This window comes from Phascolarctos cinereus, unplaced genomic scaffold, assembly GCF_003287225.1.
Source record: "Phascolarctos cinereus isolate Bilbo 61053 unplaced genomic scaffold, phaCin_HiC Scaffold_4;HRSCAF=312, whole genome shotgun sequence".
NCBI classification, from domain to species: Eukaryota; Metazoa; Chordata; class Mammalia; order Diprotodontia; family Phascolarctidae; genus Phascolarctos; species Phascolarctos cinereus.
In genome coordinates this window covers 51,778,104-51,791,633 of record NW_027555847.1, presented here as the reverse complement: position 1 = coordinate 51,791,633, position 13,530 = coordinate 51,778,104, and the positions used below count along the sequence as shown (strand labels likewise).

At 41.5% G+C, this 13,530-nt stretch overlaps 1 protein-coding gene across 1 annotated transcript in view; it reads left to right on the top strand.

The window, feature by feature from the left end:
- Nucleotides 1-13,530, top strand: part of SRGAP3 (SLIT-ROBO Rho GTPase activating protein 3) — a 283,316-nt gene that overhangs the window by 174,416 nt on the left and 95,370 nt on the right. The window contains 1 exon segment of the mRNA XM_020973788.2: nt 312-374. Within this exon segment, the coding sequence (XP_020829447.1) occupies nt 312-374 (63 nt within the window).

Genomic DNA, 13,530 nt, shown 5'->3' with positions numbered 1-13,530 from the left:
ATGGAAAATTTTCCTCCTTCTTACCCTCCTTGGTTGGTCCCTGGTACAGTGATTATGCAGGAAAAAAATAATTCATGCTTTCCCATTTTCCCCCAGGAAGCCCAGATTTCTGTGCAACACAAACATATTGAAAATATTCCTATTGTATTGTGAAGCTGAATGCTTTTCACTACAGATTAATGGTGTTTACATAGTTTCTCTTTCCTCACAAATAGTCCTGCTTTTTCTGTACCAGATGTGAAGCAGTGAACGTGATTCCTTTACACATTACTAATCTTTTGATTCTTTATTGTTCTTCTTTTGTGTTCTAGAGCAAGGAAATTGGCTTACAGATGCATGAAGAGCTGCTGAAGGTGACCAATGAGTTATACACAGTAAGTTCTGCAAGTATTGGGTTGGGATAGTCTTCTTCTCTTTGAGACCAGAATTGGGAAATAGTCCATAAAACCTTGACCAAAAATGTCTTGAAGAGCTAGTGGGTCATTGTTTCTTGGTTCCTGCCAGTTTTCAGAAGTTAAGAGCTTAAAGTTGAGTCGGATGTGGCCCTTGGATTGTAACCCGCTTGAGGGAAGGAAGTTTGGGTTGTTTGTTTGCAATGTCGGTAACTCAGTGGAGTATTTATGGCTTTAGGGCTATGTGGAAAGTGTGACCTATATCCATTTATGTTCCAGTAGAGATGAAAGAATCTTTCTAGTAGGGTTTTTTTTTAAGATTTCTGGAAATTTTGTATCATTGCTGTGTTTTTGTTGCATGTAGTAATAATAATTCATGTTCCAGTGGAGATGAAAGAATCTTTCTAGTAGGGTTTTTTTTTTAGATTTCTGGAAATTTTGTATCATTACTGTGTTTTTGTTGCACATAGTAATAATAATTCATGTTCCAGCCACTGTTCTGTGCACTGAGGATGCAAAAAATGGCAAAATATGGTCCCTCCCTTTAAAGAACCCACATTTTAATGAGAGACACAATAAATGAATGAATGAGTGAATAGGTAGATAAATACACATGTCCCTAGCCCCTAGCCACATGTTGTGTGTTTGTGTGTTATAAATAAAATTAGATGTATCTCAGAAGAAAGACATTGGTGGTATGGGAGACAGGAAAAGGCTTCTTGAAGGAAATGAGATTTAAGTTGAGTCCTGAAGGAGGTGGATGTGAGGAAAGAGAAGCATTCTAGGCAGGAAGTCCACCAACTGCAAGGCGCAGAGTTGAGAGTTAGAGTGTTGTGTCTGAGGAACAACAAGGAGGCCAGTGTCACCAGATTGTAGAGTATATGGAGGGAAAATTGAGTATTTGATCATGGAGGTAACGTAGAGTGGCTGGAATTTACTAGGTAGGGTGTGACATGTTCAGACCTGAGCTTTGGAAAGATCAGTTTGGTCACCTAGAGGAGAATGGATTAGAGGGAAAGACATGAGACAGGGAAACCAACCAAAAGTCTATTGTAATGGTGCAGACATGAGGTGACGGAGGCTGGACCAGGGTGGCAGTTGTATGAATAGAGAAAGTCCTGTCCTGTTGTTGTTTGGTCGTGTGTGACTCTTTATGACCCCATTTGGGGTTTTCTTGGCAAAGAAACTGGAGCAGTTTGCCATTTCCTTTTCCAGCTCATTTTATAGATGAGGAAACTGAGGCAAACAAGGTTAAGTGACTTGCCCAGGGTCACAGAAGGGGATGAAAATGACAAATGTTACACAGGTAGAAATGACAAGATTTGGGAACAGATTGGGTATGTGTAATGAGTGTAAGTGAGGAGCCAAGATGATTCTGTGCTTGTAAATCACCCTGAGAGATTGGGAGAATAGTGAATTCTTTTATAGTGAAAGGATATTTTGTAAAAGAGAAAGTTTTTGGGGAAAAGATAACGAATTCTGTTTTGGACCCATTGAGTCTGAGGTACTTACAGGACATCCAGGACAAGATGTCCAAAATGCAATTGATGATATTAAGAACTGTAGCTTGGGAGAGAGGTTGGAGCTGGATATATAGATCTGAGAATCATTTGTAGAGTTGATAATTGAACCCATGGGAGTTGATGAGTTGACCAAAAGAGATAAAATAGAAGTAAAAAAGAGAGCCCAGAATAGAGCCTTAAGGGACAACCATGGTTAGTGGCCATGATCTGGATAAAGGGCCAGCAAAGGAACCATTAGATAGGTAGGGGGCGGACCCAGAGAGAACAGTGTCATAAAAACCTAGAGAAGACAATATCCTGGAGAAGTATATGATCGACTGCAGTAGGTACTTAATATTTATTGAATTGAAGTTTTGTTGTTTTAAGTTCCCCTGAATTTCCTTGGTAGTGGCAGCTGTAGGGTCGTGTATATAATGTGGGCTGTAGAGTCAGAAGAGCTGGGTTGAAATCCTGCCTTGGACAGTTACTCACTATGTAACCTTGGGTAAGTTGTTTAAACTCTAGGTGCCTCTAGGACCTACCTATTAAATCAGAGTCTGGTTGTCCAACTTTCTATGAGCCTTGGTGGAGAGAGCTCCCATGCTGTGATTTCCCCACAATGACAAAATTATAGATCCTTTGAGTAGTCTATATTTGTGCACTTACTTGTAACTGTTATTGGTGTGTGAGAGGCGACATGGCTCATGAACAGCGTGCTGGGCTTGGGTTGAAATCCAGCCTCTGACATTTACTAGCTCTGAGACTAGCTAGCCATACAAAGGTCACTGAAGCTCTCTGAGCTCAGGCAACTCCTGAAAACTCTTAAGGTATATAGACAGGTGGGTGAATATTGACTAGCAGTAAAAATCTTATGGAAAAATCAAAAGATGAGTTGTGTGCTTGTTCCAGCAACAGCAGGGGAAGGGAGAAGTTGTGAACCTGGCTCTGGGTGAGTGGGAGCACTAGTGGGTAAATGCATAAAGGTAATGAGTCAAGGAAACAGGGTGGGTGATTCCCTGGGGCTTGTGGGAGAGGAGAAAAGGAAGCCAAATAGGAAGGAACAGGGCTGTGTCCCCTGGGTGTTTAAACTGATGGGAGCCCTGTTCCCCTGCCTCTCCTGTAAATGTAGATGAGAATCCCCACTTGGAGGAGATAGCAGAACAAAGCAGAATCCCAGAATTTGAGAATTGGAGGGGGCCTCAGCAACCATCCAGTCAAACCTGTACACAGATGGTTGTCCAGCCTCTGCTGAAGATCTCTATGGGGACCCTGACACCTCTTGATCTAGTATTTTCTACTTTTGGAGAGCTCTAATTATTAGGAAATTTTTCTGGTCTTTTTGTAACTTCTCCCCATTGTTTCTGGTTCTGTACGCAGGTACATACATAAGGGGGTATATATATAAGGGGGGACTGGCCCAGGACAGCTGTGAGGATCATGGACAGCCTACTCTCCTTGATTCAGTATTCCCTCATGGATGTTTGGTGAGCCTGCTTCCAGGCATGTGTAGTGGAGGGCCCTGCTTTCTTCTTTAGAGCAGGTGCAGGTATTCTGTGAGGGTGACCATTACACTTACTGTGTGGGAAAGGGGGGCCTGTTGGCTGACTTCTGAGCTAGAGCTGAGTATGCAGCCAAAAAGCCCTAACAACTCGATCCCAGTCTCTTTTCTTTCCTGGTTGCGTTCATGAACTTCCATGGGCCTCCAAGTGGGGAAAGAGCTTTGGGTCCTCTCTTCTCTGAAGGCTTTATGAAACCAGGGAGCCCATGGCCTCCTAGGCAGGCCTGTGACAGGGATGGGGCTGCCTCTAGTGTGTGTCTTCTCACCTTTGGATTCTTCAGGCCTTGTGATGTCTTGAAAGATCAGAAGTTGCTGTTAGCTGAGCTCTGGGGACCCCACTTGGTAGTGCATGTGTGGTTTGGGAAAGTAAGTTCAGTTTCACTATATCTCCTCCATATGACTGCCCTTCAGATACGCAAAGATAGCAATCTTGTCTTCCCTGAGTCTTCTCTTCTCTGGGATAAACACTCCCAGTTGTTGATGTTAACCTGACCTGGACTCAGAGCCTTTGGCAGGCCTGCTTACCCTCCTCTGGACACTCTCCTTTCCTTTCAAAGCTTTGGTGATCAGAACTGAACGCAATACTCCAGATATATTCTGATGAGAGCCGAGTACAGGGGGGCTAGGAACTCTCCCCCTATTCCTGGAAGCCAGGTTTGTCTTATTGCAGCCCAAGATTGCATTTTATTTTTTTGGCCATCGCATCACTGTTATTGAACATGTGATCTTCTGAAACCCCCAGATCTGTTCCAGAATAAAGACCTTCTTCCTCGCTGGCAAGAGGATTGGCCCAAGTATTAGCCTAATAGAGTATGGAGGTTGGTTGGATATCCTTGAAAAGTGAGGGGCTGATTCTGTAATTATAGATCTGGAATTTGTCTTAACTGTAGCAAGCACCTGTCACCCCTCCCTTTCTCCGGTTCCTCTATGCTTGATCTTAGGCAGTAGTTCTTGACCGGGGGTCTATGAACATTTAAAAAAAAATTGATATCTATATTTCAGCGTAATGGGTTTTGTTTGCAATCCTTTGTATTTTATTTTAGGCATTTAAGGACATTATCCTTTCCTGATTTTGTACGAATAATTGATATATTGCTTGCCTTCTCAATGGGTAGGGTAGAGAGGGAGAGATTTTAGAACTCAAAATTAGAAAGAAAGAATTAAAAACAATAATAAAAATTTTTTAAAAAACCTATTATCTGAGACAGTAGCCTTCACCAGACTGCCAAGGGGTTCATCACACACAAAAATGGTTAAGAACCCCTGGTCTAGGGTTTGAAATATATAATGTTGTCTTGTTACTTTGACCCCACTCAGAACTCCAGGCAAATCTCTAAAAACTTAGCTTGTGCCTCATTTCCCATTAAGACTCTTTTCCTCTACTTGTACATGACCCCAAAGGAAACACATTCTCATTATGGTCTAGAATACCTTTTACTGCAAGAAATTGCAATTACAAAGGCACAGTAATAAAACCAAAAGCAGTGCCCTGATGCTCAGGGAAAGGGTCAACCATCTCCATGCTCAGCAGTTGTTAATGGCTGAGTTCACAGCTTTGCTTTCCCAGGGGACCAGATGTTCCCAGAAGTCTAGTAGAGGGGAATTATCACAGTCTTAGAGCAGGGGAATATATGGTCTCACTATACCTCACATGATTCATTAAGTACTTTATCAGAGGACTCGGAGTCAGGAGCCATTTTTTTTTAACTTCCTGAAAGAGCCTTTATTAAGCACCTGCTGTGTGCCGTATCTTATGCTAAGCTCTAGGGATACACATAGAAAATGATACAGTCCCTGCTCTTAATGAACTTATATTCTAAATAGAGGAGACAACCCAGCTACAGATGGAGGGTAGATGGAAGGGCCTGGGGTAGCTATAAGGCAAATAGTAAGGACCAGCAGTCTTTAGGGTACATTGACTGGTCAAGTGGAAATGCTTAAGAGTCTGGAGAGTATAGTTGTTGCAGGGCAGATAATAAAGTTTTTGTCCTTCCTAGCTGGATGCTGACCCCCTATCCTCCTCCTTTTGGGAAGTAGTGATATTATATTGTAGAGTTCCTGCATTGGAAGGAAGATTGGAATGTGGAATAGGACTTTCTGCTGAGTCTGTTCCTGTTGGGCCCTGGGGATGGACACTTGGCTTCAAGATCTCTGTTCAACAGCCTGCCTTCTTCTGTGGCTGGGGTGCCCATCTCTGGCATCTCTAGCATCCTGGCAGTAATGGCCTCTGAGCCCTGATGCCTGAAAGAGGGAGTCTTCTACCACACAGGCAGGCCATCCTCTATCAGTCTACCTCTCATGTAATACTGTGTGTCGTAGAGTATTGCCACTAAGCAGTTTAGCCTCTGTTGTTAAATCCCCTCTCAGTATGACAGTGAACAACATTCCCATCACTTTACAGTTCTGGTTGCTTCACCTCAACCCCCCTGTTTTTGTTTCCTAGAGTGTGCAGATCCAGGTGGAAATCAGAAGCATTCAAAGGAGAGATCTGCTGATATTAAACACAGGGCTACGTTCAGAATAGAAGGGGGTGGGCTAGATTTCTAAGGTTTCCGGCAGTTCCATGACCCCTCCACTCGTCGTAACCACCATCCTCTCCCCACCCATCAAAGTGTTAGGTGCCATGAATACCTATTTAGCTCATTGCATGCTCATCAGTGATGCTACTGCTGTGGCAGATAAGACATGCAGAGCTGCTCCACTCTTGAGAAGAAATAACCTTCCAGCCCAGTTCTGCTTGGCCTCAGTTCTCTTGCAAGCATGAAGCATGGCTTAACATACTAAGGGGGTGAGAGGGGACAGGAGCAATGGGAATATGGAGTGAGGCCTGGGGAGGGTAGAAGGAAGATCTCAGCAGCTCCCTGTTCCCATCTCTTCACACATTCTCCCTCCCTACTGTGAAGCCAAGAAGAGTGTGGGAGGGCTCAGAGCTAGGTTACAGCTGTGCTGCCTACACGGGTAATCACATCACCATCACACATTCTCCAAGGCTTTCTACTATTGTACACAGCCCTTTTCCCTCTACACTTGTGGGCCAATCAGCAATTCAATCCAAATTGACAAATATTTATTTATTTTTATTTTATTTTAATGTTTATTATTTTTTAAATTGCATGTAAGCAAAAATTTTTTAACATTCATTTTCTAAAAATTTGAATTCCAAAGTCTCTTCCTCCTTACCTTTCCTCTCTGCTCCTTGAGAAAGCAAGCAGTTGGATAGAGTATACATGTATAGTCATGCAAAACATTTCCATGTTAGCCATGTTGCAAAAGAAAACACAGACCAAAAAACCCCCCCAAAAAACAAAACCCTAAGAATAATAAAGAAAGGTTAAAAAAAAGCATGCTTTGATCTACATTCAGACTCCATCAGTTCTTTCTCTGGGGATGGATAACATTTTTTATAAGTCCTTTAGAATTGTCTTGGGTCATTGCATTGTTGAGAATAGCTAAATCATTCATAGTTGACCATCATAGAATAATGCTGTGATTGTATACAATGTTTTCCTTGTTATGCTCATTTCACTTTGCATCAGTCATATAAGTCTTCCCATGTTTTTCTGAAAACATTCTGCTCATCATTTCTTATAGCACAATAACATTCCATCACAATCATATATCACAACTTGTTTAGACATTCCCCAATTGATGGACATCACTTCAATTTTGATTCTTAGCCACCACAAAAAGCTGCTATAAATATTTTTGCACATGTAGGTCCTTTTCCTTTTTCTTTAATCTCTTTGGAGTACAGATCTAGTACTGGTGTTGCTGGGTCAAAGGATATGCACAGTTTTATATCCCTTTGGGCATAGTTCCATATCGCTCTCCAGAATGATTGGATCAGTTCACAACTCTACCAACTGTGCATTAGTGTCCCTATTTTTCTATATCCCCTCCAACATTTGTCACTTTCCTTTTCTCTCATATTAGCCATATTAGGTTTGAGGTGGTACCTCAGAATTATTTTAATTTTCATTTCTCTAATCAATAGTGATTTAGAGCATTTTTATGTGACTATAGATATCTTTGATTTCTTCTTCTGAAAACTGCCTGTTCGTAACTTTTAACTATTTATCAATTGAGCAATGACTTATAATCTTACAAATTTGACTTAGGTCTCTATGTATTTGAAAAATGAGGCCTTTATCAGACAAACTTGCTATAAAAAGTTTTCCCTGGTTTCCTGTTTTCTTTCTAATCTTGGCTGTATTGATTTTACTTGTGTAAAACCTTTTTAATTTGATGTAATCAAAATTATCCATTTTATATCTCATAATGCTCTCTATCTCTCGTTTGGTCCTAAATTCTTCCTGTGTGCATAGATCTGATAGGTAAAATATTCTATGGTCCCCTAATCTGCTAATGATATCACCCTTTATGTCTAAATTATGTACCCATTTTGACCTTATCTTGATATATGGTATGAAATGTTAGTCTATACTTAGTTTCTGCTAAACTGCTTTCCAATTTTCCCAGCAATTTTTGTCAAATAACGATTTCTTGTCCCCAAATCCTGGATCTTTGAATTTGTCAAATATTAGTTTACTCTGATCATTTGACAAATATTATTGAGCATGTACTATGCTGGGTGCTATGGATAAGAAAACCGTTGTCAAATTACATATTTGGAAGGGTCATTGTGATGCAGGAAAAAAACCCACTGGATTAGAAATAGATGGACCTGATTCTACGGTCTTCATTTTACCGTTTCACAGCACAACAGAGCAACACAGCTTAAACAACTAATTACTTAGACAACTCACTATGCTGAATCTCAGCTTCCTCATCTATAAAAAAAATGAGGAGATTGGATTAGCTGATTTCTGAGATCCTTTCCAGGTCTAAATCTTATCATCTAGTCCAAGCCTCTCCTTGTCTAAGAAACACACAGGAAATAATCCATGCTCTCATAAAGCTTACAGTTTAATAGAGGAGGATAAGAATGTAATCTTTGTGTCAGAGGCTCCTTGCTGATATGAAAGGTCCAGGTGCACGTTAGGGACCTCTTAGTTTCCTAGCTTATTTGCCCTCATCAAGGTGGAACCTGTAAACTCTATTAATCTTACATTCCCCAAAGGGTCACAAGCTTTCCCCAAAAGCACTCTGTGTCACAAAGCTGCAAAACAGAACCCTTTAATTTATTGGGTTAAGGACACAATTGATTCAGTATCCCAGCCCATCAAGTCAAGAGATCTCTCCTCTTCCAACAGTCTCATTCCTCAGGGGATCTATCCAGTCATTCCCCTCGTGACTTATTAATAGAAGCATGCAGAAGCCAGTTTTTGAGAGTTCGTTGTTAAATTTTCAATGTGAGCGTTTACACCTCTGGAACCACCACAAATCAAGGTTTGATTTATTGTTTTGTTGATTGTCTAGCCTTAGGAAAGCATTAATAATGCAGATTAAATTTAAAAATATGTGTGCATGCATTTCCCCCCCATAGAGCTGGGTTGTTAAACATTTACCAGCACACCCCTGTTTTGCTCTGTCAACTTTGCCTGAACTTATCAGGAGTGCTGTTGAAAGTCCAGGGAATAAAGTCATCACCAGATTGGATGCCTGGTGACTAGAGGCTCGTCATCATCATCACCTTCTTCATCGTCGTCATTATTATTGTCATCATCATCATCATCATCACCATCATCGTCATCATCACCACCATAATTGTCATCATCATCATCGTCATCATCATCATCATCGTCATCATCACCATCGTCATTGTCATCATCATCACTAGCATTTGTATGATGCTTTAAGGTTCACAAAGTGCTTTTATGTCTGTAATCTCACTTAAGTCTCACAACACCCCTGCTTTATAGACCTTGCCTGGGTTGGAGCCCAGAAAGCAGAGAGGTCCAGAACCTCATGGTTCTGTAATGTATGAAATTGCTCATTTACTAGCAGATTACCTCTATTTGCTGATCCTCATACAAGCCTCTCTTCCCAGGTGATATTGTGTGTTCCTTGGGTCCTTCTTGTTTGGGCTGTGCTCAGCTCTGCTTTGCTGCACCCTATTCTTTGACTCTCTTCTAGTAGTTAATATTAGTTTCTTTCTCTCCAGGTTATAGTCCTGAAGCAGCCAGCCATGGGCCAGGTGTGCTTGGAGGTACCAGCATACTTGCTCAGCCTGTGCTCAGTGCTTCTGATGGCTGCAATCTCTGCAGTATTCAGTGTTGCTGTCTTATTTCAGCCTTTTGCTGTGTTAAATCTCTTTCCTACTCAGATAAAAACCCTATTCTTTACAAAAAAAGGCATCATACTTTTGCCAGCACTCCTTTCTTAGACTACTCAAAGTCTCTCTTTTTTCTTCTGAGTTGGTGTATGTGACTCTGTAAGTGTTTACTACCTCCTCCCAGGATCTGCTTGGATAATGCACCCTCAGCTCATGTTATCCCCTTCCACTGAGTCTTTTGGGGTTCAGAAAGACACTCCTACTGTCTTTCCATTTTTCTTGTCATAGCCTGTCTTTCTCTAGGGAAGCTGTTTTGGACTATGTAAATTAGCAGAGGTTAGAGGTACAATCCAACATGATTGTTCCTTGGAGAAAACTAAAAGAAACCCACCAGGGAACACCACAAAACTACTCATTTTGGGTCAATCATCTCCTTTAGCTAAGAGTACCTTTAGAGAGTTCGGGCAAAAAAGCATTTGAGGGCCTGTGCCAGATTTCACCTGGGGACCTCTATTAGAAACATTATTTCCAAATCATGAAAAGCTGCTTTGTGTCCAATTGTTGCTGCAAGTCCTTCACTGTTTCCCCTCCCCCCACACATACAGTGTGGTTAATTAATCTTGCAGTAAGCTCCTTGGGACACAGCTATAGTGTCTTACTTCAAAGCACAGTACCATGGCATGACATGGGGACAATATAACTTTGTTCCAGCCTCACAAAAGACGGGGAAAGTCACAGATCCAGTAGCAGGTTGGTACAGGTGGATATTACCTTGAACTAATAAAAGACTTTAAAACAAACATGGTGGTTGGGATTGAGGAGGCTGGGGCCAGTAATAGGTGTTTTAGCTTTGGCTGGCAAAGATTTGCCAACGCATGACCCCTGGATCCTATGCCCCTTAGAAATATCTTGGCCCATAGGACTGGGGGACTCTTACATCTGGCAGTGTTCACTTTCTTAGCCATTTCCCCCAGGCTTTGCCCCTCATCTTCCCAGCAGTTTCCCAATGGATGCCATCAGTTTTCTTCCTATGTTTCCTTTGGCAATTAAATCAAAGCCTGAAGGTTTGATTTAAACATTTTTTCCTATTCTAAGGCTTTGTGAACTTAGGAGAGAATGCCTGGCTTATTGTAGGCACTTAACAAATGCTTCTTGAATGAAGAATGAATTAATGAATGAACATAGGATGATGGATATCTTAACATAAAGAAAAACTCCCCAAGGGAAGGGAATAAGCATTTCTATAGTATCTGCTATATGCCAGGCACTATATTAAGTGTATTTACAAATATTATCTCATTTGAGCACACAACTACACTGTGAGATAGGTGCTATTATTATCCCCGTTTTACAGTTGAGAAAATGGAGGCAAACAAAAGTTAAGTGACTTGTCCAAGGTCACATAGGTAGGAAGTATCTGAGCCTGGATTTGAACTTATATCTTCCTGATTCCAGTTCCAGGGCTTTCTCTATCCACTGGGCCACAGCTGCCTCTAACAATCAGAGTCACCTAGAAAAAATAGATTTCTTCGGAAAGAAATGAGTTCCCTGTCACCAGTAGTTTTCAAGTAGAGGCTGGATGGTCATTTCATTGGGACATTATAGAAGGGACTCCTATTTGGGTACGGGTTGAACTTGATGTCTTCTGAGGTCCCTTCCAACTCAGAGATTCTGGGACGCCAGCAAGGAAATGTGAAACATTAGGAAAAATACTGAATAGGGAGCTAGAGTGCCTGGGTCCTTCTTGTTGTGGTTGAGCCTTCATTTTTGAAGAGGACCAATGACTTGTTTGGGAATTGGATTTAAGCCAGAGTTGTTGAAGTCCTGAGTTGGGTGACAGGTAGACACCAAAGGTGGATGAGCAGCCCTCACACTAGAGGTACTAGTCCTGAATACCTGGGTTCTGTAATACTAACTGGATGTCACGTTGGACAAGTCACTTCTATTCTCTCAGCATCAGTTTCTTTATTTGTAAAACAATGGTTTGGACTTGATAATTGATCACTGGGGTTCCTTCTAACTCTGGAGGATTCTGTGATTCTCTGAGCTGAATCCGGTAACTCTTGCCTTGGACAACCGCTTCCAGGTTGGCAGTAGGGACTTTGCGAGTGCCTTCCTGTAATGAGTTCAGGAGAACCAAAAAGCAAACCCATTTCCACCACCATTAATCTCAGGAGCATGTCCCATTGTGGTTCATGCTAATGGTGCTAAAGTGAAGACTGAGAGCCCCTTATTTAACCTCAGCCCCCTTGCCCTGAGTGGGCATCAGCCAATGCCAGGGGTCCCTGTTCCCCAAGGAGCTGAACCCCCTAGGATGATGCTGTCATGTTGCTAGGTCTTTGCCTCTTGTAGCTAGAGTTGAGTGACTAGGAAGGATGCTGCTGGCTCCTTTCACCACTGTTACACACTGAGGTTCTATGGAGGCTAGAAGAAAACATTTGTGTTACATGGTGATTTACTATCAGTGACTACCCAGAAATTGTCAGCTCTGTTGAACCACTCTGTGAATTACCTGGCATATATTCTAAATGATCTTCTTCCTGCATCCTCCTTTCACAATTCCCCATTCACCTTGGGCCATCAGTACCACTAGTATTAATTGCATACAGCTTCATTTCTTCATTAGCAAATGAAGGCCAAAAACTTACTCCATAAATTGTCACTTGGACAGATATGTCCAAGCACCTGTGCCGTGGCAAGGCCCTTGTTGTGAAGGACACAAAAGAAGTAGGAATCACATTTTTGCCACAGAGAATCAAGGGCAACAAGACTGATTTACATGAAACAACTTGGGAAATGTTAAAGACAATTTATAATCAGGGCTGACCCTGTCAGTCCTTCAGCTTTTGTCCTGTATTTCATCTCCCTTTCATAACTGAAAGGTCATCTCTACTCATTGCTTTCATTTCCTCCTTTCCTGCTTGCTTCTCAGCCTCTTGTAATCTGGTTTCTAACACCATCACTAGACTGAAACTGCTGTCACTAAGGTCATCAGTAATCCATTGACTGCTGCTAAACTAGTCATCAAAGAGCAACTTTGACTTGGCAATATCGCTGTGAGGACTCAGATCAAGGAAAGAGGAAATAGACCCATATGTTAGAAATACTTATAGCAGTTTTCTTTCTAATGGTAAAGAATTAGAAATTAAGGAGGTGCCCATTAATTAGGGAATAGTTAAACAAATGATGGCATATTGTGTAAGGTGATATTGTGCCATAAGAAACGACTATAAAGATGGTGTCAGGGAAACCTGGGGAGAAATGTGTGAAGCGAGCCGAACCAGGAGAGTCGTTTATACATTTGCTAAATGGGCTAAATGCCCATTTATACCATAGCAACAACATTATGAAGGCCAACAACTTTGAGAAACTTTCTGATCAATGCAGTGACCAACCATGGTTCCAAAAGACTGATGATGAAGCGTGTTAATTTTATGATTGTGGGAGAAGAAAAGAAGGAGAGGGAAGTTGGAGGTAGAAGTCCCCAAAAAAAAGAAAGAAAAGAGGATCATTTTCATGTTTTTGAGAGAACAGAAGGAAAGCCAGAAGTAATTACAGACATGCAGGATAGCTTTGAAAGTCTGAATTCATTATATCCTTTAAAAGGAAAACAAGCTGTACATAATAGAGATTTAGAGGTCCATGGGCAACCCTCTCTGTTCTACTGTATCTATGGAAGTGCTTATTTTAGTTGATTTTTGTTAAGTGTAGAACTTTTAAAAGAAAAAGTGAAAGCACCAACTACTGCTAATCAACCAGCCTTTTCCCGTTCCTCATTCAATCTGTTGTCTCTTCAGTTTTGGACGCTGACCACCACTTTCTCCTGAATTCTTTTTCCTTCCCTTGACTACTGACTGTTCTCTCCTGTTTCTCTTCCTGTTTGATGACTCATCGTCAGTCCCC